The sequence below is a fragment of the Eublepharis macularius genome, chromosome 3 (genome assembly GCF_028583425.1).
Source record: "Eublepharis macularius isolate TG4126 chromosome 3, MPM_Emac_v1.0, whole genome shotgun sequence".
NCBI classification, from domain to species: domain Eukaryota; kingdom Metazoa; phylum Chordata; class Lepidosauria; order Squamata; family Eublepharidae; genus Eublepharis; species Eublepharis macularius.
In genome coordinates, this window is record NC_072792.1 from 45,267,439 (window position 1) to 45,295,180 (window position 27,742).

General features: G+C 43.6%; 1 protein-coding gene across 1 annotated transcript in view; it reads left to right on the plus strand.

Moving 5' to 3' along the window:
- Positions 1-1,299: 1,299 nt before the first annotated feature.
- ARHGEF7 (Rho guanine nucleotide exchange factor 7) overlaps positions 1,300-27,742 on the plus strand; it is a 125,334-nt gene continuing 98,891 nt past the window's right edge. Inside the window, exons 1-2 of the mRNA XM_054973483.1 lie at positions 1,300-1,754; positions 22,771-22,857. Of these exons, the coding sequence (XP_054829458.1) occupies positions 1,590-1,754; positions 22,771-22,857 (252 nt within the window). The 5' untranslated portion in view covers positions 1,300-1,589. The remainder of the gene's footprint in view (positions 1,755-22,770; positions 22,858-27,742) is intronic.

The window sequence follows — 27,742 nt, forward strand, 5'->3', positions numbered from 1 at the left end:
AATAGAAATGATTTTTCTAGTTATTTATTGTTAGATTTGCAGAACAGGATCAAATGCTTTTGAAGAGTCAATCCATAATCCAAGGCATTCTCCTAAGGAAGTAATTTTTGACAAGTTCTTTGTTGGCAATGGGATGAGCTATTCTTCCTGATTAAAAATAAGTACTAGCAAAATTTGGAGAGCTAATGATTTCTAATGATTTCCCCTGTACAGATAAAGCATGCCTTCTGTTCCTTTCATTCAACCCGGCCACAAAACCGTTAGTTGGAATTGCATTTGATGAGCTCACCCTTTTGCTGGAAGATACCAACCCACCGCTGGAGGGCGCGCAGGGCAGGAACGGTTGGTTCATTGAATGTCAGGTGGGAACATACAGCACGTTCTGCCTTCCTACTCGACTTACGGCAGATCTTCCTGGCGTTTTTTCAGAAGTGCATCATCCCCCCCTTCCGGAATCGGGGGGTGGGGATGACCCCACCCTGCAGTCTCGTTACATAGAAGGGACTCAAGTTTAGCACACCGCGACCTGCTCGCCAAGCACTGGGCGCCCTAGGATGGATTTGTAGCTAGGATTTCGGGATGCTGGAGGGGGGATGCGCCAAAAGATGGCCAGGGAGCTGCAGTAATAGCCTGTCCTTTCGTGCTCCTGCTTTGACCCAGTTTCTCAAACGCTGAATTTGGGAGATCCCCCTATGTTGTTCCGGTTATGCACGTAATGCGAATTTTCAGCTTGGGGGGGGGGATGAAGAAACAGTCGGGCTGTTAAAATCTTTTGTATAGCGAGGGATATAAAATGGTGCTCCCGACACTGTCTACCTGAATATCTGAGTGCGAGCGTCTTATCTAAGGCGCTTCTTTAGGTTAAGGAGCAAAAAGCCAGGGATCGGCCTCGCCAAGAACGTGCGCACGGCAGCTGTCTGGGTGCGCGTGTGTATGCGCCGGTCTGCCCGTGCAGGACTCGAGCGCCGTGTTTCCATGGGGCGCGGAAAGGCTCGAGAAGGCTGCCTGGGAGACGTGCCGGGAAGAAGGGCCGAGATCTGCCCGCGGCGCGCCCATGCGTGCCACCCCTGCCTTTCCTCCGCCGCGCCTGGCCGAGGGGCGCTGACTTGGGGGGGAGGCCTGGCTTGGGCCCCCGGGCTGCTCTTTCCCTCTCCCTCCTCGCTCTGCCGCCGCCGCTTCAATGATGTCATGGAGAGGCAGCGGGCGAAGGAGGAGGGGAGGAGGAGGCGGTGGCGGCACTGCAGGTTCATGTGTATATAATGAAAAGGCATTTGACAATCTGCCAAAGCGCACGGGAGGGAGAAACTGGACCGACTGGATTTCGTAAAGCGAATCGTCATCATCTGCAACTATATGGGGAAGGAGGCGGTGGCGGCAGCGACTCCAGCCTCGGCTGCCTCGATGTGAAACCCCAAGCAAAAACCGAGGGGGGGCAAACGGGGAGGGTGGGGTGACGGGGGGGGATCCGGGGAGGAAGGGCCGCTTGCAAACGAGAACCCAAGCCTCCCCCCGTTCCTCCTCGGGTGCAATTCCTCTCCCCGTGGCTCTTCGCTGGGATTAAAAAAGCCTCTCCTTGGCAAGCAGCAGCCATGAATTCTGCCGAGCAGACCGTTACATGGCTGATCACGTTGGGGGTGCTGGAATCGCCCAAAAAGAGCATCTCCGACCCGGAGGGGTTTCTGCAGGCGTCGCTGAAAGACGGGGTGGTGCTGTGCAGGTTGCTGGATCGCTTGCTGCCGGGGACCATCGATAAGGTCAGTGCCTTCTATTCTTATCTGTCCCTCGAACCGCCCGCCCCCGCCCCGGCAGCCTGGCTCGCGAAAAGCGGCTTTGGACGGGGTTCTCCTTGCCTGCCCGGCGGATCTCATAACCGATCGCGGATCATCGTGCCTGTGTCGGGTGCTGAATAATGCAACGGCACCAGTTTACTTTCCGATCCTCTTTGGCACAAGGCGCAACAGTCATCTAGGGAGAGAGAGAGGGACTTCATGCAAAAGAAAGAGGCGCGCACCACACATGTGTTCAGACCCCGGAGCCTCCTTCTGTTCTGGTCACGCTGGACATATTGGAAAGTGAGCCGCGCAGGGATTAAAATAGATCTGCGTCCTTTCCTTTGTCCGACGATCCCCCCCTCCCCGCCTTCCCCACCCTTGCAAACACAGGAAACGTGCGGCCTCTGACTTGGGAATCTGTTGCCTTCCTTTAGCCAGCAGCACGGATATCCCATCTTGCTGGAAGAGCGGCAAAGGCGCCATTGTCAAAGGCTGGGGGTGGGGGTGAGGGGAAGGGTGGGGGGAAACACAGGCATGGAGTTCGGAGCCTGGCTGGGCTTTTACAGCAACCCTGAAAGAGGCAGAAACTCCCAAGAGTTTCCAGCACCATTCTGACTTTGGAAAAATGAGAATGTGTCCTTGGTGATTACCTATATAAGCATCGCCATACAAGTTCCGCGAGAATCTCCTATACATAGAAGGAACAGAACCTAAAAACAAACAAAATACTGGAGGAAGATGAGCGTTGTAGGTAGCTGCACAAAAAAATCTAAAAATGAGCCATGGAATACCTTTTATTATGATGGAGCAAACTATTGCTGAATAGTGTGCAAGCTTTCAAGTTCCCCAGAACTCTTCCTCAGACCTCATGTTTAAAAAAACAAACACAAAAATGAAGCAGGGGAAGGAGAGAGGAAGTGGGGCAAAAGGCCGAAAGAAAAAAGTTTCAGGCCATAATGTTATGACTTGGATCTTTCTTCTTGATCTTTCTTCTTAAGCCAAATTGTAAATTCTTTTTTGTATATGCATTGTAATATCTTAATATTCTCTTTTGTGAAGTAATATTAAGGTACTTGCTGTATCCTAATAGTCCATACAAGCAGAGTCTGTGACCTGAAGATATTACAGTATACAATTTTTGTGGTTTAGTAGAGCCCATAGTTAAGAACCTGTTGAGGATTTCTCAAATTGAAAGATCTGGGGGCGAGGAGAGCGGCTGGAAGATGGGAAATAAAAGAATAGAGGCCCTAAGCTGTAATTTTGTACAAAATATTTGATTTTCACGAAGGCTGACTGATTTATGTATATTTTTAAAAAATCCTCCATGCACAAAGATGTGTAGTTCTAGCTTTAGGTGTGAGGGGGAATCTACACATTAAGTATGCCCTCTTATATTAAAAAAAAAACAACTACTCTTATTGCTCATGTTGCAATATGTTGACCTAGTTTTGAAGTGTTGAAAGCACTGTTGATTTATGGTAAGGGTTATTTTTAGATCTAATTTTAAAATCTTTTTAAACATGTTACTCAATAGAGCCAACACTGTTTACACTGAAAACCGATCACATGACATTTTTATTTTTTGTTTTGTGAGCAAAAATGTTTCTAAAAGCTAATTTTCTTGCCCGTTTCTACATTCAGATATTAGCCTGAAATAAGAGAAGGTATTCTCTTGGTATTCCGCATGTGAGTAGGGAATATATACTCCTCATTATTTCATGTCTAAAACAAATTATTCAGATGGACACAGTGGATCTTCATTTTTAAGGCTGTGGTTTCAGTTATAACTATGGAAAAACTGGCATTTTCAGATTGATTTTCTTCACAGTAAAAGAATTATGAACTTTGACCTACATATTGAGTAGAGCTTTACTTCTATATTAGTTGATTGGAGGGGTGGGGGGAGTTAAGTGTTTTCCCAGATTATAGGAAACACCCTGTTTAAAAATAGAGTGACCTCAACAAGGAAAAATGGTTTCTGAGCCAGAAGTTTTGGTACTGCTTTTGGGGGGGGGGGGTTGTTAATGCTTTCAGAATATTATTTGTATGGTAATAACCTCTAGAGGGGGTTGTGGCTGTTGGCTATGAAGACTTAGCTGTTGTATCTGAGGAAGCTTTTAAATTTCAGTTTTCGCCTTTCTCCTTCTGCTCTGTAGCCAGAAGGGGTTGCAGAAGTCCGAGGCAGGCTATTAGGTAACAAAGCAATAACTTTAAACAGAGGTTTTGATACGGCCAAACATGAAACACGGTGACTTCATCAAACCAATAAGGATACCCCTTAGTACCCTACCAGTGAGCCCCGTGGCGCAGAGTGGTAAGCGGCGGTATTGCAGCCCAAGCTCTGCTCACGACCTGAGCTCGATCCCTGCGGAAGCTGTGTTCAGGTAGCTGGCTCAAGGCTGACTCAGCCTTCTATCCTTCTGAGGTCAGTAAAAGGAGTACTCAGTTTCCTGGGGGTAAAGTGTAGCTGACTGGGGAAGACAATGGCAAACCACCCCATAAAAAGTCTGCCAAGAAAATGTTGTGATGCGCCGTCCCCCCATGGGTCAGTAATGACTCGGTGCTTGCACAGGGGACCGTTTTTTTAGTACCCTACCATCTTCAGGGCTAGGAAGAGATGCCATCAGTAGGGCAAATGGGATGATTCAGGATAGTGCTTTTTCACTACAAAAGAGGTGCTAATACTGTGGAAAGAGGTGCCGGTTCTTCTTATCAGCACATACCATCAGGGAAAAAAGCCTTGAGCTGATGTGGTATGTCTTGTCACTGTCTTCTCTTACTGCCATTTCCATGCACACGTCAAAGTGTGTAGAAGATAGAGAAGTGAATGGAATACTGTGCATTGGAACAGACTGAAATGTGTGTGGAGAGAAGCATCGCTGATAGGGGGATGTTTAGGCTTGCAGGAGTTTGGAGTGGGAAGTACTTTGGCTTGTGAGAGGATGTTGGAGGCCAAGCAGTGCCATACGGGAAGGAGAACTTAGATGCCGGGGAACTGGGAGCAGCAGAAAGGTGCTGAAGGAAAACTAGGGCTGAGGAAAACTAGCCGTTCAGTGTGCAATAGTGCTGGAGAAAGGATTCCAGAAGACAGGCTGCAGAAGGCACATTGGGACTGGATTGAGAAAGGCATTTTTAGAAGCTAACTAATATGACAGCCTCCTTGTTTCAATGGAAAACAAGGACTGTGGCCTATGGTTATCTGGTGGGTAGGGAGTTTGCTGCTCTATCATGATGTTGATTTTGACATCCCTAGTTATAAATCTCTTACATGAGATCTACATGAGGTCTACATGAGAGTTCTGCTTAGGAGTTTGAAGAAAGAGCAGGGGAAATTAGCTAAGAAAAGAAATTTGATTGGGGAGGGGGAGATAAGCAACAGAGAAAGGCAGCCATTGGCTCATCCTCCATTAGGTATCCGCTTTCTATCCCTCTGGTTTCTTCTGAGTGTTGAGTAGACATGTGATGGCCTGGGAAAAGCACCTGGACGAATTTCCAAACAACTAATTTTTTCCAAAGCCTTTTTTCAATTTTTTCCAATGGAAAAATTGACAAATTTGAGGAGTACTTTAATGATGGTGCTCATTTAACAAACAGGCCTTGAGCAATGCCACATTAATCCTACAACAAACAATAGTATTTGGGGAGTAATGAAAAAACTCCTATGAAATATTTTCTCTTTTAGAATGAGTGAAATGCTTGAACGGCAAGGTGGCCGTGCTGTAGACATAAACCACTCCTAAATCCAAGATGCATTTCTATACCTAGAAGGTGTGAAAGAGTACAATAGCTTGTTTCAATTCATGCAGACCTCAAGTTTTCTGAAGAGCCGTATAAGGATTAAAAATGAAGGCTCAAAATCAGAAGTTTCAGAAATTGATTCTGATTAAGACTTGAGGTGCTGCTACTTTTATTTTTAAATGTGACTAATTTTGTACATAATTAAAATGTTATAGTGTGTATGCTGATAATACACTACTGAATAGTTCAGTGCTTCAATGTTATGAAGTTTAACTACATATCAAAAAGTGCAATCCTAAACAGAGTTATTCCAGTCTAAGCCCACTGCAATCAATGGGGTTATACTGGAGTAATTCTGCTTAGAATTGCACTGGCAATATGCTGTTATTATGACATGTTACACTTTTCCTGATCAAATAATATATTCTATAATAATATATTCTATGTTATTTACCACAAAGCTTGTGCTTTCTGTTGAATTCCTATTTTTTCCTACTTTTTAGATAGCAAAAATTAAGATGCGTGTGCTAAGGTAGTTTAGGGTGCATCATATTTAGCATAGGGTACAGTTCAAGTATTAGGTATATTTACAATTTTGCTTTTGGAAAACTAAGAAATTTATAACTTAAATTCCACAAATATGTCAAATACTGCAATTTTATATACTCAGTAAGTTATAAAAGATGCATTTATGTTGTTAAAGCCGTAAAAATAGTTTAGGTTCGATAGGCCAGCAAGTATTGCATATATTTCCATTTTCCCCATTGTATGCATAAATAACAAACAAAAAAAGTAACAGTTATCCTTTAAAATATAATCCTACGTCTGGCAATGGCTTAGAATGAGTCTGATTTCAGGGGCCTTACAGCAAACCAGAGTTGTCAGACGAGAATCATAGAGTTAAGCAATCTCTTCTTTACCAAGCAGTGAGAAGTTGAGTGGCAGCTCCAGGGTTTTTTCCTTCAGATGAGAGAGAGCATGTTAGAGATTTCTGGCTTCTGTGTAGTCTGTTTAGGGACAAATGTTCAAACAGAGACTCCTAAAAACCAGCAGCAGCAGCAGCAGATTTCCAAAGACTGCATATGCATCCTAATGTGTCTCAGTTTTAGCCAAGTCCCGGATGTAGCTGAAAACTAAACTTCCAAGTATAGCTTCAAACTGTAACTGCCTTTTTTGTTACACCTACCCACTGGCAGAACAGAACACTTGGATTGTTCTGTGGTTTTTAAGGTCTCTGTTGCTTGCTTAGCTGGCTTTTGTAAACTGCCTTGAGCCACCATAGACCAATGCCAGTGTTTTAAGAAACAAACAAAATTACCTGCCCCCAATCTATCACAGGGGTTAATCACCATGATTGGCTTTATTTTTTCCTCATTAGTGGACAGCATAACAACAGCAACCTTTCATTTGTATATAGTTCTGGACAGAGCAGTGGACTATGTCAGTGTTATTATTATCCCCACAATGCCGCTAGAGAGCTGGGGCTGAGAGGAGTGGCTTGCCCAGGGCCACCTGATGAGTTCATGGCAGTAGTGAGATTCAAACCAGCAAAGTGATGCATCACAACTCAACTACTTAACCACTACACTACCCCAGCTCTTAATTGTCATGCTAAAATAGACAAGATAATTTACTTTGTCCAAGCCCCATGAACCAAGCTGTGATCCTCTGTACCTAAATATTTTAAGAGAAATGATAGCTCATAGTTATTGAAATTCTATGAAAGCTAAAATTCTATGAACCCCTTCATTGAACATGGTGGGAGAAAACATATGTAAGATCCTATAAATCTCTGAATGTTAGAAGTCAAAATCGTTGTAATATTTTATCCAGAGCCTTACTATTTGTGAGTAGGCAAGTCCTTTTCAGCCATTTGGTGGTGGTAGAAAGTGCTGTCAAGTTGCAGCTGACTTATAGCGACCTTGTAGGGCTTTCCAGGCAACAGATGAGCAAAAGTGGTTTGCCATTGCCTGCCTCTGTTTAGAAACCCTGAACCTCCTTCTTCATGGTCTCCCATCCAAGTACTAATCAGAGCCAGCTTTGCTTAGCTTCTGAGATCTGACAAAATCCAGCTTGTCTGGCCCATCCAGCTAAGGGCTTACAAAGGGAAATTTATTGCTCAGCTATTCTTCTGCCAACCTGTTCCATTTGGGTGAGCAGGACAGGTGGTCAAGTAGGGGAGTGGGAAACTACAGTGCAGCAGCCGCTGCTGCCAAATGTTCCATGCAGATGACTTTGGCTGCTTCTTTAGCTGGTGCAATGAACAGAGTGTTTGACTACTGTACATGATAGTATGTGCAAAAAGTTGCTAGTGTCAAATTGCAATCCAATAATATAATCCGAAGAAACACTTCTATTAAGTCTACAGAGAGCAGTCTGGGTGGAGTCCAGTTGACAGGGAACCATCAGTCTGGATTCTGGTTGTCCTGCTCTATTAACGGGCACATGAAGATTAGTTTAGATCATCTGCATAACGGTTTATACCGGTCAGGAAGCTGATGTGATTGAGGCGCTAGTAACAAACTTACTGATGTTTCAGAAGAACTTCCAGTTAGTGATTTTTAAGAGGTTCTGTTCCTAATAATTAACACCTTCTTTCCACATGACTGTTTTAAAGTGCATTAGACTGAAGTGTGAAAGATAAGATTCTAGCTACTTTTAGCTAAGATGTTGGGTGTATACATTGTCCCACTGATATCTGTACAGGCTGTATCCCCCAGGAGGTGTTACAGAGCATGCTAGGAACAAACAGCTGGTGCAGTTTGCATCTGGATTCTTCTTCAGTTTTCCATGTCAAGTAGCAAACTGAGATGCCTACCCACAAGGCAAATGGTATTGTCAGGCGGTCTGGAACAGTAGTGTTTGACCCTTTCCAGGCTTGGGACCCTAAATTAGCCCCTTGGATGGGGATCAGTGATCTTTTAGAGCCAACCTACGTCAAAATACTACTTTGTATAGTACATAGTATCCGTTGCTGTTGAGTATAATATAATTTCTGCTTCATTTAACATGTCAGATTATTGTCTTAGCTTCATTTTCAGATTTTTTTTCTTGTTTTCAGATTTCTGAAACCCAAAACTTATTACTTTGTTTATTGGATATCCCATCCTGTTGATTGTATTTGACTTACACTGTGTAATCAGTGAGAAAGGTGGACTATAAGTAATGTAAGTAAATTAATAAATACATACATACAATTCAGAGCAAGAGGTCAATAAATAACTAGTATAAGAAAGCCCAATTGCATAACTGAAAATCTAAATGTAGTGTTTAACCCCTTTTATGTAACCTGTATATTGCTGCCTCCCTGCTTTTCTTAGATTTTCGCTGCCACCAAAGGCCTTTTAGCCTTAGTTCCCTCTCAGTTTGACTTATAGTTTTAGATGGTGTTCGGTCATACTGCTATCTCTCAGAATGCATGCAACGAGGAGGGGTGGACTGGGAGGGAAAATGGCCCTGGGAAAGGGCCCCACCCCCAAGGAGGGAGGGAGGGCCAGAGGAAGAGGCAATCTGCCTGCCCAGCCCCTGGCCTGCTCTGGTCCCACCCACCAAAGGGACAGAGGAAGGGAAAAGCAGCATCCATCCAAAAAATAGCAGCAGCAGCTGCAAAAAAAAAAAAAAAGGCCTTAGGGGGACTCACCACCCAGTAGGTGAAGCTCCATGACCTACCCGATTGTCCAGTCCCATGGGTTGAAGATCACTGTGTAGGATGTTGCTTATTCATAGGAGCATACTTCATTGGTGGTGGACCAGGCTGATCTTTGACTGCAGGCTAGTGTAGCTCATGGATGGGAGGGGGCAAGGTAGAAGCTTGAATTTCATGTAGCAACTGTTCACCTTACACACTTTGGAGTATATGTCCAATTTCTTAATTATTAACAGGAATATCTGTTTTGAAATAGAGAGAGAATCCTGTGGCATCAAAGACTGACTACCGTAACATGATCATAAGCAAGATTCACCTTCATCAGAAGTTCTAATCTTCATTCAGATTTAGGGCCTCTTTTGTTATTGTGATTCCTGCCACCACACGTACAGACCATGTCTGAAAGGACAACTTCCTGTTCTTTGCTGTAAAATAATTAGTGAAAAGCAGCTGTTGTGCTGAAATGACCAGTTCATGTATATATCTGTACATGTACTGTGCAGCACCAAAAATTCAATATATTGAGAACCTTAGGCTGCTTCCACATGGAGGTTTTGTTTGTTTAGCATCCAGAGTGGGGTTTTTTTTTGAGAATCCATATAACATCATCCCCTCATAGTCCACTTTCCATAGCAGAGATACGCCTTTCCCCCTTTTTAACACTACAGCAATGTCTCAATTGCCGATTTTAAGAAAAAGCTCAAAAAAGCACTCCAGTCAAGGGTGGACTGGCCATTGGGAAAGTTGCCCAAGGGTTGCTGCTTTTGAAGGCCACTGGTTACCCAGACCAAGCAGTTCTGCCAGTGCCATAAGTGCCAGACTCCCAGGCTTTAATGGCAACAATAATCGTTGGCACTGCTGCCCAGGTTTAAGCCGAGTGGCTCTTGCAGTGTTGGCTTGTAGAATCGCAAGGACTACAGAGCTGGACCATTTGAATTTCCTAGTCTGCTCCTGCCTCCAGTGGTATGGAGGAAATGCTTGTTGTGGGGAGTGAGGGAAGGAAAGTTTGGAGGGAACTGCCATGCGGATGCTCCATTGCTGCTGCAAACTCCTCTGCTTTCACAGTGGCAATGAATCGTGGCTGTGTGAAAGCAGCTTTGGCCCAGTAGTTGAACATGCCGCTCTTTATGGTACCATCACTGTACTGTTCTAGAATGCATACATGTGTCTTTCCTGTAATATGCTCTTGCATCCCTGGAGATATGTACATCAGTAGGATAATAAATATAAGCAGTCCAGACCTTGTAAATGCTGCACACCTCATTCTGCCAAATATCTGCTGACATCAGTGTACTTATTTGGGGAGCTCAGAGGACGTAATAAGCTGTTGTTGATTATTCTTTGTGACATTACTGTACCGGGACAGTAGAAATTGCCTCAATGAAGTGGTTAACACATCTAAAATAGTCTAGGAATAAATGCCAGTGAGCCTCCTTTTGTGTATACTTTTGCCCTTCGGGGCGCATAAACCCATATAAATCTAGGTTATTTTATTAAAGCTCTTGGAAACAAAAGCACAATCTATTAAGTGTTAGTCACACTTACTTCTCACTGAATCAAATTGGTTTCAAACATTGCTGTTTCTACTGATTTTAATCGGATTTAGCCTTACCTAAGTGTTGCTGGATTGGTTCCCAATGTCCTTTCACAAGTAAGCTAAAACACCTTTCTGTCTCCTGTGCTTTCCCTCATAAGTGATTTTAATTCTGTTTCAAACAGTTAAGCTCATTAATTAATATGAGTTGAATATAATACACACTGCCCTTAACAGGGACATTTTCATACAAATGGCTGTAGTAATTAGAATCAGATGAGAAGTACAGTGACTGCACATGAAATGCACAGAAAATTGAACAAGAGGCGTATAAAATACTTCCTGTGTGTTAATGTTTAAAATGCAGTTTTGTAGGTAGAGCATTTTTATGTTTTCTTTTAATGGAAACTATTGCTTGGAAAAAGGAACTGAAAGAGTTCTTCCTTAAACTATCACAGTGTGGGAAAAAGTAGTCACTAAGCCAGGGTAGTCTTAACCATGGTGCCCCTGACCACCAAGTAGGAACAGGCTCCTGTTCACCGCCTCCAGCTATCAGGCAGGCAGCTTGGCACCATCACCCATCTGCCCCCTCTGGAGCATCAGCAAGTCTAGTGGCAGCTGCCCTCGCCCACCTCACGTGGGGCAAGGGCCGCCTGGCATACCTCGTGCTTGAGCCTGGGGTGGTCCTTGTGGGGGTGCCGGTGGCAATGATTCTGGGGCCCCATCCTGGACATTTGCCTAGGGTACCAGAATCTCTAACACCACCCCTGCCAGCAAGAAAATGGGTCTGCCAATCTTTTGCGCTGGGAGAAATGTTCTGTATGGGATGAAATATATTTAGGTTCCCTCCATCCAAAGCCTATTGGTGAGTGCATTGTCTTCCTATACATAGTTGGTGCCATTCAACATGTACAACTGGGAGTCCTAGTTCTGGCACTGCTGGTTGAAAGGAAGACCCACCCAGAATCCTTTTCTGCTGCCCAGGAGAGCAGAATCTCTAAAACAACCCCTGCTAGGGAGGGGTCTGTAGCAGCAGACGTCCCTGAAAATACCCTCTCATTCCCTGCCACTGCTTCCCAGGTGGGGGCGGGCATCAAGTGGAAGACAATGAGGGCATGTGCTAGCACTGCATCAACATGCAATGTTGCTTCTGGCGCAAAACTGGAAGTGATGTCATCACATAGGGTGCAACTCTCTAAGATTTGCACAGAACTCACCCCAATCTGATAGGGTTGCTAGATCCCCTTACCCTCCCAACACACGGGGTGGGGTGGGGGCTCATCTTCCTTTTCCTCTTCATGTGTGCGCTCCTGATGCAGCGCAATGACATCACTCCTGGGATCCCCTAGCCCTACTGGGGGAACGGCAGCCCTGTGTGATGACATCACTTCTGGTTTTGCAAGGAAGTAATATTGTGCATTAGCACAATGCCAGTGTGCTTGTCCCCCCCGCCCTCCAATTTCTCCTGGCACATTGTCATCTGCAGCTGGCAGCCCTCTAACCCCTACACCATTAAGTAAGCTTCATGCTGCTGAAACTGGCAACTCTTTTTGGAGAGTTTTGGATTAAATGGGTAAGCTTTGTGTGCTAGCACAAAGCTGTCTGTTGTACTTAAGATGGCTCGTCTCGATTACTGTAAATTCTTTTAATGCGTCTGACAACAATTAGAGAAACCAAAATTATAGTGATAGAAGCAGTATAACTATATTATAATACAATTTTAAAGGTCAAAGTACTTTACAGAAAGAAACAAATTAGTGGATTGGATCCTGCAGAATGTTTCCACTAATGGGAATGGGAGGCGCGATTTTCACCGAATTGCCTGCTTCGGCAGACTTCCAGTTCCCTTTCATGTTGTTCCTGGGGGGTCTCCTGTCCTGGAAGTGACATTTCTGGGGGGGGGGATTTTGGGTTTAGGGGAAGGGGGAGGGAAGGAAGTCTCGCTTCACTGATAGAAATGCCTTCAGTCAGTGCTAGTGAGTTCGGCTATCATAGTTTTTCCCCTTTATAACTGATTTTCTCCCCCAGTAAAACACATTTGGGCTGTGCAATTTGATGTTGCACAAGTGAAAAATGAGGCTAAGTCTGATGCACGCAACAGAAACATATATAAAAATCATTAGTAGCACAAAACATTATGAGTTCTACAGTTATCTTGCAAGAATTGCTTTGTAGCCTTCTGTTGTCAAATTTAAAAAAACTAAAAGCAACGTGAAAACACAATGGTCTTGGACAACGTAAGTCATTCAATACTACCCTTGAATTCCATCTTTGAAGCCACTGCAGCCAAAACTTTTGCCACAGCCTGCATTATACCAAAATCAGTATCAGCTAACAGAAAAGCTGGGCAAATGGAAGAGGCACTGGAAACTACCGTTGGCTGAATCCAGAGATCTTTCAAAGGGGTCACCAACACACAATCAAAGAAGATGCACCAGATCTACAAGGACACGATTTGTCTGAGTAAGCTACTCCCTGGAATCTACACAAAAAAACAACAGAGGGGAAAGTATTTAACCTAGCCAAAAGGAAAAAACCCTCTGATATTTAGGGACGGTCAGTTGATAAAAATAAGATGGAAGGAGGCATGTACAATACTTACCTATGGCACATATTCTGTGAGCCCTAGCGAGGGCTATCTGATGAGCTAAGGCATCCAGTGTTCGATCAAGAGATGTCCATTGGTCCTCGGGCTGCTAAGTTAACAGAAATGCACAACAGGTTTTCACATATTTTGATTTTATTTATTTTATTATTAATTTATTTAATTTTAATTGTAAGTGGAAGGTAGAGCAGATAACGAAAGCACATTTTTAGGGTTTTGGACCTTTTTTTAAAAAATTGGAGAGATGTGGTTGGGTTTGCCTTTTCAAAATTCTAAGGCTCAGTCTAATAGGTTTGCCAACCTCCAGCTGGGGGCTTGAGTTCTCCCTGAAATATAACTAAACTTCAGACGATGGAGATCAGTTTTTCCTGGACAAAATGGCAGCTTTGGAGGGTGAACTCTATGGCATCCCATTCTTGCTGAGCTCTCTTCCCAAACTCTGCACTCCCCATGCTCTTCTCCCAAATCTCCAGGAATTTTCCAGCTTGAAGTTGGTAACCCTATGTGCCACCATTTCCCCACTGGCAGTTTGGCTTAAAAACTGTTGCTTTGCTTTAGCCACATATCATATTACAGCAACACTTCATAAAAATTCTGTTTTGAGGTGATAGAATTCAAAATGCATGTTAATGAGTCTATTTTCTACACGGGCTTTTCTGTCAGATTGGAATCAGATCAACCATTTTACAAACTGAACATAACTTCAAAACAAAAGCAAAGAACCTTTGTTATTATTGTCTTCATTTGAGAATTTCATGGCTTCCAGTTATTCTATGTGTGCAAGTATTACCTTTTAAAGCACTTGACTGTTCTGAGTACACAGTCAGAACACAGTCTGTACACAAGAGTTCCCTGAGCACACAGTCTCAGGGAACTCTTGTTCATACCCCATATTATGGTGAGATCTTCCTGTAAGTGCCTCAACCTCTAAAGACAGGAAGATGAGTGAAGGACTTACTTAGAAGGGCTTTATTGGTGGTGGCACCCTTTTCATGCCTAGGAAGGTACATCAGGCCAGTTCTCTCATAGTCCTTGTAAGGCTGGCCCAAACTTACTTATTTTGCAAGGTTTTTGAGAGGATGTTGTTGAGGATTACAGTAGTGTGAGGCTCCTCCCTCACTGGCACCCCCACACGATGGCCTGCCATCCTGCCAGTTCTCCAGGCAGACGTCCTCCGGCCTCAGATGTGCAGGGAAGGGGGTTGTACCACCTTGTTCCATCTTCTGCCCTGGGAGTGACAGCATGGTCTTGCTGCCTCTCCTTGGCCTTCTCAGAAACCTGACTTTAAAGGCCTGTCCTTGCTCCACCTCCCTGGCTCCTCTCCTGATCTCTACCCGGCCTCCCTAACTGGCCTGTGCCTGTCCAGTTCGAACTGCTGGCAATCTCCTGTGGACCTGGCTGAGGTTGAGCTGTCTGGGCAACTATAGGAAGAGGGTGAGTCAGCTGGGTGGCTGCAGGTTGTTCCCCAGGGCTGTGCCTGGGTGCCGGCTGCTGCTGGCCTAAAAGTGGAAGAGGCCTGGGGCCCTGTAGAGGCACTTGCAGCTGAGGTACTGCCAAAGGTGGTGCTGCAGGGCCTGAAGATGGTGCCTGCTGCGGCAGGGTTGGGGGCGTGGCGGACAGAAAGATGGCGTCGCTGGTCAGGTAGTCAGTCTTACAGTAGTATGTGTTCAAACCTTTGAAGTTTTCAGACCTTTAAACACCTGGGACCTACCTTTCATGGGATTAGTTTTTAATTTTTTACTACATGTGGCTGTTTGTAGGTAGAATCACATGTAACAGTTTTTCATAATACACAGGAATATTTGCCTGTCTTGTGACATCATCACCTGTTTTGTTTTCCTGCCTTCCCCTTCACATTTGTAACTGTCACGGCCAAGGAAAAAGCAAGGAAAATGGCACACTAGAAGATCAGTGTTCCTGTATGTTTTGGAAGAAGCGGGGCAGAACTCTGCTTTGGGATGCTGTTTTTTGGCAGTATTCCCATGGCAGTTAAAATGCTCCTTTTCACTCTTAAATTTTGTGCCCCCCCTCTCTCTTTGAATCTGCTCTCTCCTTTCTTCTTCTCATTAAAAAGAAAATAGAAACGATTGTGTTTGAAAGACAGAATATAAATGAATGAATTTATACACATGAAATTATGTATTGTTGAATTCCATAGAACTTTTGAAAATGTTCTAGAGAATGGTCTCTAAAAAAAGCACATTTCAGCACTGATCCTGCTGAGTTTTTGCTAAAGGTCTTGTAAGCTGCTTGAATGGAGACCACATGGAAATTATAGATGTCACTCTGAGAGCAAGATGCAAGTAAAATAAACAAATGTGTAGAGTCAGGTTTCTGTTCCACTCGTGGTTGTTTTGTAAGAAGACTCTGAGGTGCCACTGTCTATTCTGAACTAGTCCATTGGACTTTTGACAAAAATAGACATTCCTTGTAAGAAGCTGCCAGAATGGCTTTGGCAGACAATTAGGAGGTCCCCCCCGTCCCCACCCCGTCTGCAGCTATAAAAGATCTCTCCAGAGAGAAAATTTATGTGTGTAGAAAGCTAGTGTGGGCCCAGTGAGTTGTATTCTTCAAGGCCTTTGGGTTTAAGAATTTAACAAAATGGGCTTGGGTTCACAAAAAGCTTTTGTCCCAGTACATTTGTCAGTTTCTTGAGGTGTCACAAGAAGACTGATTTTGGCTGGAGCAGGCTAACACAGCTAGGAACGTCCTGAAAGCGAACAGTTCCCTGGAATGTACAGGCCTAGCATGCCTCCTGATCCAAACTACGCATTATGGAGAGGCTCAGAGGTAAAAAGCTCTGGCAGATAAAATGGCCTTCCAGTATCCCCTGAAAATTTCCAAAGATGCCCCCCCCCACCTCCTGTGGGTGCCTGTTCTGCAAATGGGGGCTACAATGAGAAGGCATGGGCTCTGTTCGATGCCAGTAGGAACAGCCAGTAGGTGGCAGCCTGAGCACTGTAACTGGTGCACAGGGACATATGGGGGAAAGACGGTTCTTTTTAGATACGTGGATCTTTGCCTATAAAGAGGGCTTTAAAGGTCATAACCAACACCTTGAACTGGGCTTGTAAACGGACTGGCAGCCAATGTAGCTTTTTAAGGAGAGGCGAGACATGTTCCTGTCAGCTATCCCTGATAATAACTGGCTTTTGTATTCTGAATGAGCTGCAGATTCCAGGTTGTCTTCAAGAGCAGCCCAGCGTAGACTGCATTACGGGAATCCAGCCATGAGGTTACAAAAGCATGGATCAGTGCGGCCAGATCAGCTGAGTCTAAAAGAGTCTCTCTGGACATGTATTCTTCAAGGCCTCTCGAGTTTGAGAATTTAATGAAATGGGCTTTTTTAAAATAGTTCAGTCCAGGTCCCCCAGACCCAACTCAGGTTCCCACAGCTGCTGTGTGGCTGTTTGGAATGGCTGTTAAAATAAAGGAGAGCTCAAATGGCCTCAGAACGGCACTACAGAGGGAGGGTTCCTGCATGCCCCCTTAAGCCATTTTCCAAAATAGTGAGCAGGGTGGGTGGGTGTCTCTGTTTTTGCTGTACAGTGTGGATTTTCTGTGCATGTGGAGCAGTAAAAACGGGGAAATACCCTCCCTCTGTGCTATTTCAACATGGGGAAATGGCTTGAGGAGGGAAGCGGGAGCCCTTCCTCCCCCCATGGAGGCATTCTGAAGCCATTTGGGTTCTCCTTAATCTTTTAACAGCCATTCCCCATAGCTGCTGTGTGCTGCTGGGAACCTGTGTTGGGTCTGGGGAACCTGGACCCAACTCTTTAAAAACCTGTACGTCTAGAGAGCCTAAGAAAGCAGTGAGTTGGAAAACCAAATGCAGCTGATAGACAGCACTCTTGAGCATTACACCAGTTACTTTTCAAGCAGAAAGGCTGGGTCCATGAGCTCACCATAAAAGTCATAAGCTATTAACCCACTCTGCAAATACCAACTCCGTTCCATCCACTACAAGTGAATCCAGTCCCTCTAAAATATCCTGCCAGACCAGCATCACTTCTGTTTTGTTTGGATCCAGATTGAGCTGCCTTCGCCACCTGACCACAACCTCAAAACACTAATTCAGAGCTGCGGCAGATGCATCTGGAGGCTTAGATAATGAAATACAGAGCTGGGTGTCATCTGCATCTTAATGACACCCAACCCTGAAAATCTGGACAGTCTCGTATATTGAGGAGCATGGCAGCAGATAATAGAACACTGTGGCATTTCACAGGACAAATCCCAATCCATTGATTCAGTTCATTCTGTGGGAATTATTCGTTTGAGAGGAGAGGGGGGAAGGAAAACATACATCAAGGTTGGGCTTCACAATATCATTTTGTGAAAAAATGTCCATGTTATCCTCTCTCACCTTTTCCAGGCACAAGACAAACTATTTCAGCTACTCGTCTAAGAGCTTATTAACACAATTGAGATTTAAAACATTTTTTCACCAGTTTATACTGTGGTGATAAATCCTGTTCACAGGTACAAGGAATTTGAGAATGTTTAAGTCATATTTCTTTGGTGACTGTTCTCAGTCATTCACAGAGCTTTGCATTTCTGTATGGAAATGTGATATCCCTTCATTTCTACAAAACCCAGCTATTAGGATATCAGTACATTTTTAGAATAGATTTTGTGCCTCTAATACCTTCATTGCAAGACAAAAAGCTGCATACAAACCTTTTTTTCAACACTGCATCTGCATGTCCAGGAAAGCTTCAAATGTTTGCTTGCTATACAGACAGCAATTAGCAATAGGCTGGAAAACGGGGCTAAAACTAACAAAATGAATTTCGATAGATATATATATATATATATATATATAAAGTTCTGCATTTAGGTAGGAAAAATCAAAGGCACACTTATAGGGTGGGGGAGACCTGTCTTGGCAGTAGTACATGTGAAAAGGATCTAGGGGTCGTAGTTGATCATTTGCTGAACATGAGTCAGCAGTGTGATGCCGTAGCTAAAAAGGCAAATGTGATTTTAGGCTGTATCAACAGAAGTATAGTGTCCAGATCTCATTTGGAGCACTGTGTACAGTTTTGGGCATGGCAGTTTAAGAATGATGTTGACAAGCTGGAACGTGACCAAAGGGAGGGTAATGAAGATGGTGAGGGGTCTGGAGACCAAGTCCCGTGAGGAAAGGTTGAAGGAGCTGGGCATGATGTTTAGCCTGGAGAGAAGGCAACTGATATGATAGCCCTCTTCAAGTATTTGAAGGGTTTTCACATAGAGGACGGAGCAGAGTTGTGTTCTACGGTGCCAGGGGGTTGGACCCGAATCAGCGGGTTAAAATGAAAGCAAAAGTGTTTTTGGCTAAACATTAGGAAGAGCTTCCTGACGGTTAGAGCGGTTCCTCAGTGGAACAGGCTTCCTCGAGAAGTGGTGGGCTCTCCTTCCTTGGAGGTATTTAAGAGGCTAGATGGTTATCTGACAGCTATGATGATTCTCTAACTTAATATGAATGTACAAAGATCAAGAGAGGGAGAACATGAAGGAATGAGCCAATTCTTGGCTTTCTTGACCCTTCTTATGTGCCCGGGGTAAATGCCAACTGCCACTTTGAGGTCAGGAAGAAATTTTCCTCTAGGCCATATTGGCCAAGGATCCTGAAGGTTTTTTTGCCTTCTGGGCATAGAGTAGGGGTCACTGAGGGAGGTGAGGGGGGATAGCTGTGAATTTCCTACATTGTGCAGTGGGTGGGGCTAGATGACCCTTGCAGTCCTTTCCATCTGAATGTTTCTCTGTTTCTACTTGCTATTGTTTGCAAGATCCTGGATGAAAGTATGGTGTCAAGAGTTCTTAAGAGATTAATGACTGGGAAACCTCTGATTGGATCTCCTGATGCTTGCTGTATTGCTAAAAAGCAGCTGCAAGGACCCCAATTTTAGACTAAGGGCATGGCAGAAGGATTGATCTCCCCTAAATTAAAAAAAAATCCACCCCGAGCTGCAGTTAACTCTAGTAGGCAGATAGAATATAGGTATCTTTTCCCCTTCAGGTACTAGCAGCTTGGGTGAGTTTGAATTTATTTATTGATTTGATTTTTGTCCCAACTTTTCTCTAAGGGTGTGTGTATGTGTATGTGCGCACACACTGTTGTGAACATGGAGTCTGATTTTTTTTGGTTTTAACAAATTATAAACTGTACTGTAATCAGAAGTAGAGGAGCAACCAGGGGGAGCGGGAGATCAGGTGAAGAAACATTTGTTGTTTTGCTGGGTAAATTATTAAGTACTGAGCCACAGAGTATGATAGCAGGTTGTTCCTGTGTCACTGACCTGTGCATCTAGAGAGAGATTTTGCTTTCCTAGCAGTCATTAAGCTGCGGCTGGATGGCTCCTCTGAGACTGTTGTTCGGAAGCTCTTTACCTTTCGGACAGAAGGCAGAGCCTGCACATTTATACACATATGGTCTCTTTCTCTGACAATAGCTACTATATCTACGGACTCCTGTGGAGATTTATGTGCACTCCTGACAGGAATAATCTGTGCAGGACAAGCTGTGTTTGGTCTGTTCATGGAATAATGGTGAACATCCACTGGTTATTTACAATGTTAATTCTCTGAAAACTGGCCCTATGAACATTAGTGCATCCAATTAATTTTAACACCAGCTCTCCTGGTAACTCAGGGACTAGGGAATTAGGTTTGTTCCTGAAGGTCCAGCGTCCTAGTGGGCCTGATGGGCAGCCATATTTCACCTGTTAGCTGCCCTCCAGTGTAGACTATTTTGAAATCTTTACATCAGAGGAATTCTGCTGGACTTTGAGCCAGAGTGAGTGACTAAAGCAAACTTGCACCTGTCAATCCATTATTGTGACAAAAAATTTTGTAGGGCCAAATAGGTAGGAAAAAAGTGGGTTTATCTGCCTCCTGATGTCCTGTCACAATTGGTGGGGATACATTTTGTTTTGTGGGTCATAAATTGTGCAAGTGTGGGCTAAAGGTGGACTTGGACATGGGAAATCCTGATTAAATTCTCTTCCCAACTTTGAAGGTCACTGTGGACTTGCTTGGGCCAGTCACTGTCTCTCAACATTACCTAAAATTGATGCTGGGGAAGATCAATGTTTTTTTAAAAATCTAAGGTTAAACCTTTGCGTTTTTAGTGATTCCTAGAGCAGTGTGACATCACTTCTAGACATTTGCTGGAAGTGATATAATGCCTTTGCACTGGAGGCAATTTTGTACTTTGTTTTTCTTCCACTAGAGCACTGGCAGGCAATGGGAGGTCTTCCACCCCAGTGGGGAACTGGCAACCCTAGGTTTAATTCAAGGACCTGGCTATCATATACAAAGCCCTTCATGGCTGTGGTCTCTAATATCTGCAAGAATGGCCCTCACCTTAAGTTTTGCCCATGACAGTTTCACTCATCTGAATAGAGCCTTCTGCAGGCACTATCCTGCAAGTGGGAAAAATCAACAGCTGCCCATAGATGTGCATTCTCTGTAGTGGTCCCCACCTTATGGAATGACCTACCTGAAAAGGACAAGAAGGCTCCCATTCTCCTGGCTTTCTGCAAATTATACAAAACAAAATTATTCAGGAGAGCATTTTTACAGGGGTATACTATAATGGAATAGTTCAGACTATACTACTGTGTATAGTATACAATCTGTTGCTGTATATATGATCATACTAGGTGATTTCTGCATCATTTAGAATGACGTGTTAATAGTTATGCTTTGTTTCAGATTTCTGTTTGGTTTAGATTTCTGAAAACCTAATCCTATTACATTGCTTAATGGATGCCCCATCCTGTAGTTTGTATTGACCTACACTGTGTAATCCACCTTGAGTCTCAGTGAGAAAGGTGAACTACAAATAATGTAAATAAATAAATAAGATCAGATGACAGACTGTTCCTGAACTATATCAACTCTGATTGCAGGTGGAGAGGTTTGCATGGTTGACTGTTCCCCCATATTTAAAAAACATAAAATATAAAAAGCTAGATGTCTGGAAGATGTTTTCTAATCTAGCCTTCTTTGACCTGCTTATTTTTTAAGTGCATTTCACCAAGGAAGGATTTAAATACAGAATCACCCAAATGCAGCCTGAAGTGATACATGAGACTGTTTTGCCATGTGTTCTATTGGTTTGTTGACCAAGCTGCTCTCCTATGTGGCAAAATAGTTGTCTGCCTGGATAGCAGAGATACTTCCACAGGAAAAACATCTTGTGCTTTTTTTTCTGTGGAAAATCTTCCATTTCTGAAGATTAATCGTTTCGTAAATGTAATAGTGAATAAATGCTGTTCCAGTACAATATAGGCGATCTTGGCAGTTTCAAACTTGACATCAACAGATGAGTAGGCAAACATGTTCTAAGTACTCACTACCTGAGATCCTTTTTTAACTAGAAATGACAGGAATAGAACCAGGGATTTTCTGCATGCAAGGAGGTGCTTTGCGTATACATTACATACATAATGTAGGTAGGACCCTTGCTTCCAAATAGCCCCAGAAATGCATTCAGTTTCAGAGTATTCCAATATCTGCTTGGCTTCATTCTTTTAAAGGTATTTAATATATTCTGAAGTTCATTTGGTTTCATTCTTTTAAATATATTTTCCTCGATAGACATTTCTGCACTACTTATTTACTGTGGACATCTGAGATATGCTTTTGACTTTTTTCACTTGCTCTAGCAGTAGATGGGAATCAGTGTATATCAACGCACCGAAAATTGTGCGGGTTTGAAAAGGGACAAGTTTCCCATTGCATCTTCCAGCACTCCAAAAATTATTTACAGAGAAACCTTGCAAATGTGATATTAGGACTTACCAGGTTTTCTGGTTTAAAAAAATTAGCATGTGTTACTTAAGCAAATCAAATCATACTGAAGCCAGTTTTGCAAATTCAGTAGGTTAAGATGAGAAACCATGGGGAGGGGTTGCACTTAGCCCAACCCCATTCCTTTTTGTGAGGGTGGGAACAACACTGCCACTTCTCTCTGACAAGTCTCCCGTGCCTTAAATAAATAGCAGAAATTCAGCAGGTGCAGCTTTCTCAATTCTTGCCTGGCATGTGCTGTTGTTTAAAGAATTCGGGCCGGGAAGAAGAGGGGACAGCACCAAGAAAAAAAAAGGCGGTTTTCCCACAGCCTCCCTTCCATTGTGGGGTGGCTGCCAGAGGATCCCACAGCCACCCATCCCTCAGCATCGGTGTAGGAAGAAGGGAAAAGCGCCCTGGGGTGGACGAGGCCTCCCCTCGTCGCCCACCCCCGCTCACACGCCATTTCCTGCCGCCGTGTTTACTTCCCGGTTCAGCTCTCCAGTCACGGGCAAAGCCAATCCGAGGCTGCCTGTGAGCGAAGCTCTCCGCGGGAAGAAGAGAGGAGAAGGGGGATGTGATTGTAAGAGCCGGGCGCCCGGCGCTCTCCGCCGGCTGCCTCCTTTCCCCGCTCTCGACCCACCCACCTGGCCGGCCGGCCCTGACTGAACCGCTGCTTCTTTCTCTTTTGCAGGTTTACCCGGAGCCCCGCACCGAGAGCGAGTGCCTGAGCAATATCCGCGAGTTCCTTCGGGCTTGCGGCGCCACCCTTCGCCTGGAGGTGAGGACCTGAGGAGGGGAGAAATTTGGGATCGGAGGGGTATATATAATGGGAGTTTCTCGAAAGGTGGCTGAGAGTTAAAATCTGGACTCATGGCCGATGAGGACGCTCTGATTGAAGGAGTACCTTGCAGTATAAACGAATCTGTGTTTTGTTTTGTTTATTCCCAGGTTTTGTCTCTTTCCTAAAGTCTAATGCCATGATTTTTTTTTAACCCACGAAGGCATTTAGCAAGCACATCGTGTTTATTTTTATGCCTCTGTTTTCTTTGTTGGGCTTTGTTTTTGGTCACTCATTTATATGGTTGCAAATACTATATAATGCTTCTGTCTTTAGAATCCCAAGTATGGCTCCTCCTCCAAGAAATAATCTTCCTTATTTGCTTTCAGTTAAGCATGCATACAACTCGGTTTGTTAAGAGGCTGGCATTTTATTATATGACTAGTAAGTCAGAGTAGATTAAAAAAACCCAATTATTTTAAGAAAATGAAATTAGATTTTTAAAAATTGTGGTGTAATACTTAAGAGCATTATACTATATCAAATCAAATTTATTATTACAGTCCTAGACCAGCAAAAGAATTACAGGAATGATACATTATACTATAATAATCCTGAAGAACCCAGGTTTCCATCCCCACTCTATCCTGGTGGGCCAGTCATACAGTCTTCAGCCTAGCCTGCCTCAAAGAGCTGTTGTGAGGATAAAGGGAGGATAGGAGAACTATGTGAGCTATTTTGGCTCCACACTGGGGAGAAATGCACAGTATAAATGAATGCATTTTTCAAATGTCAATTAAATGGTTTAACTTAATTGTTGAATATAATATAGATTCTATACAGAATCTTTTTATGAAACTTAGCAAGTTAAAGCTTGCTTTTTTGCATAAAAGGATTCATTATTATTACAGACTTTTTTCAGTCCAAGATTTTACATATTACACAGTTGCTTATATACTGTATTTAAGCCTCTACCAATCCACTTCCTGAGAGTAACTGTCCCTTTTTGTTGAGGGCCTTTGTTCAGTATGGAATCCCTCCCCCCCATCCCTGCCACAACTCTGGAGTGGGAAGAGAGACATTTCATGTAATCTGGGGCAAACACAGTTGACACTGCAATTCTTGCTCTTCAAAGTCCAATGCGGTATAGTCTTTCTCTTCCTCCCAGCCCTGTTCCTGAAGTGCATAAGACTTGGAGCAGCAGAGATATTAGTGATGACTGCATATTATGACTGGCTAGTAAGCTAACAGTGCAGTCCTAAGCAGAGTTACTCCAGTCTAAGCCCATTGCCTTCAGAATGTATGGACCCTGAATATGACTGAATGCAAAAGGCATGTATGGTCAGAGGTTTGGAATTAGGCTGCTAGGTAGAATAAACCCTTTACTTAGTTGCTTATTGATATGTTTTAATGTTTATAGCAGGCACTTATTATGTATGCTTGTTCAGGAAGTAGATGAATTAGAAAGTTTGAAGCTTGGGTTAAATCAGTTATTTAAACAGGCCATTTGCCACGCTGACTTTAAATTGTCAGGTGTATTAAATTCCATTTCACATTATTTAAATTGGTATTTTGTTATTTAAACCAAGCTAGCTTTCCCTAAATATTCCTCAGAGGGTGGGATGGGGACAAGGTTGCCAACACGGAATTACGACTGATCTCCAGGCTACAGAGATCACTTAGAAAAAATGTCAGCCTCAGAGGGTAGACTATATGGCATCACATCTCTGCTGAGCTCCCTCCCTAAACTCTGCCCTCCATAAACTCCACCCCCAAATCTCCAGGAATTTCCCAGCCTAGAGCAGGCAACCCTAGGTGGGGTGTATCTAGATTTTGTGTTTCTGTCCTGCCCTGCAAATGATCTGTTCTGCCCATTTGCTCCAGCAGTACAGTACTTGATCCTTTCCTTGCACTTAATTCCTTCCTCCCATTCTTTATTCCATCTGATTGGAGAGCAGTGGAGTGGGGCAGATTAAGAATATGCTGTGTACGTTTTACACATTTCACATATATCCTATTTAAAAAGAACGTACGTACATATCAAAACCGTATTGTTACCAGTGTAATTTTGTGTCAAGACAGCTGCTTCTCTCACTGACAGTGGTATTAAAAAGGAAGTGGTGAGGGAAAGACTGAAGAGTTATCAACTCGCCTAGGTATTGGAGTACCACAGTCACAGATCTGACATATGCTACGTGCATAGGTCATGCTAGTCTTGACTAGTATGTGGATTTTCATTCTCCTCTTGGAACTTGCAGGTGTGTGTTATGTTGATTTAGCATGCCTGATGGGTGCAAAAGCCTTTATCTTGAAGCACACTTAATGAAGCGTTACTCACTCTCTGAAGTCAGTAGAGAGGGTGGCTGTTACCTGAAGTGGTTGGTTGTTGCACCTTACAGTATCAGTAGAATGGAATAGGCACAGTGGCTAATGGGATGAGTTACGCACACTTTATAAGTTGTTCTAGCGCTTCCATTTGTTGCATATGTCTCAGTTGCAGTTCTTTTTATTTGTTGCCTATTGTTGGTATGTTCACTTGCATGATAGAGATCTCCTTGCTCTTTTTCTCTTTAAGATCATTCTTCAAGACAAGGTTTTGTCAATTTATGTACCCTGTATGTACCTCGGAGAGCACATAGATCTGCAGATAAACATCTGCTGGAGGTCCCCGTCCCCAGGGAGGCTCTACTGGCCTCGACCACAGCCAGGGCCTTTTCAGTCCTGGCTTCCACCTGGTGGAACTCTCTGTCTGCTGACATGCGGGCCTGCCAAGACCTGTCTTTTTGGCAGACCTGTAAGACGGAAATGTTCCGCCAGGCATCTGGTTGAGGCCATTTTTATGCTATCTGCTGAGCCTCCCCTCCAGTCTCCTGTTGGAGTGTTGCCCCTCCTTTCCCCTCTCTCCCCCACTGTGAAGGTAGGGGGATTGTTGTTTGGTGAATACTGTCATCTGGAGGATTGAAATCTGTATTTTATGATTGTATGTTTTTAGCTGGATTTTAACTTGTATCTCATTTTTGATGTAACCTGCCCTGAGCCCGCTTGTGAGGAGGGTGGGATGAAAACTGAATAAGATAATAATAATAAAAAAATAATGTTCTCCAGGTGGTGTACCCCAGCCATTCTCCAGAACTTTTGTCAGAGACCTGTTGACGTAGGCAGATTGGGGCAGCACTCTAGTGGTTAAAGACTAATATGAGAAGCCTGTTCCTTCATGAGGCTGATCAAGGAGCAGCATCCCTCTTTAGAGTGTGCAGTTTGTGGCAGAAATTCAGCTGTGCTGGATGACTGAGTAAATATTTGGAAAATGCAATTTCCGCTGTTGTCTCTGAAATGGCCTTATTATGGATAGATTATTGAATGTTAGGCTGTGATCATATCTGACTGAGTTCTGACACAAGTGTAACGAATACCGTGTGGTATTTTGTTGTAGCATCCCTCTTCATGTGGCCAGTAGTTCATCAATAGCAGCTTGATAAAATCAAGGACTAAAGGAGTTGATTTTAGATTAATTTTTAGCTGATCTGCAGGCGTGTGTCAAATATTCATGATGTGCAACTGGTAGAAGGGATGTCATGGGTTATTGTTACCAATCATGAGGCTGGAATTCAGCAAAATCTTATTATTTTTTTAAGTTCTATGCAACCCCCATTTCCGCTGCTCTGTATTCCTGAATATACCGCTGAAAGTGTATGAAGTTCTTCATTCAGTTCTCCCGCTTTGTGGCTTAAATCGATTGTAGCCAGTTTAACCAGCTGTCTATCTAACCTAACCTTAAAGTCCCCCTTGCTGATGGAGATTGTTTCACTAGCTTGTTGCTTATCCCTACCCTTCTGGTATTTTAATACTGTTGTCATATTCCAAGGCTGTAACCGTGGACCATTAATTATGGTGGAAGACCTGCAGAATTTTGCCTCTTTTCTTAAACATTCTACTTTAAAAAAAATGAAACTGTAACCTTTTCCCTTGCAGCTCACTCTTATGCATATTTACTTAGAAGCAAGTCCTACTGTATTCAGAGAGCTGTACTTCTAGATAAGTGTGTTTAGGATTGCAGCTTCGCTGAAAGAGGCAGAATCCTGTCTGCTCATTTTCCTTTAAAACTGCCTGGTAAGATCCAGGCTTCCAGTCTGGCCAGAAACAAAGATACTTGGATGTCCGGCAAGCTTCTAACACTTCATTTTAAGCATTATTAAAGTTAATATAATGATGTAGCCCAGCCTTACAAAAACTTAACCCCCTGACTTCACTGGGGTTTACTCCCAAGTAAACATTCATATGATTATAGTCTTAGACCTCCGTTATTGCTTTCAGAAGCCCTAACCAATCCCAGGCTCCTACTCTGTTAGGTTCCTTTCTCAACTTCTTCAATCTTTGAAAGCCCCCCCCCCCCACCAACACGCACACGCTTCAGATCCTTTTTGTTGCTGCTGTTTGGATTCTTCTCTGTGCCTCGATGGAGGCGGGAAAGTAAAGCTGAACACAGAACCTCCATAAAGCACTCACTAATATAGATTAGAAAAGAAGTACCTTCCTCCTATGTAACTCTTTTGTTAGTTCATCCAGCCACGGAGTAGTCTTCTTTTGGGGCAATTATGCTAGCTTGCTGACTCATAGTCAACTTGTTAATGATGAATTGTCTCCCCCCCCCTTTTTTTTCTGTGCTGCTACTTAGAACAATGCTTGCCAACTTTGCCTTGGATTAATTAAAGTAATGCCTGCTATATGTTGAAAGCTGTCAAGCACTAATTCCAGGCAAATTTGTTAGTCCCTCCCTCCCCCAGTATAAATGTAGTAACCTCAAAGGCGGCTACTAGGTTTTGCTCATTTGATCAATTGTACCTGCCATGCTTCTATACGAGAACACTACCTGTGACTGTAGCTT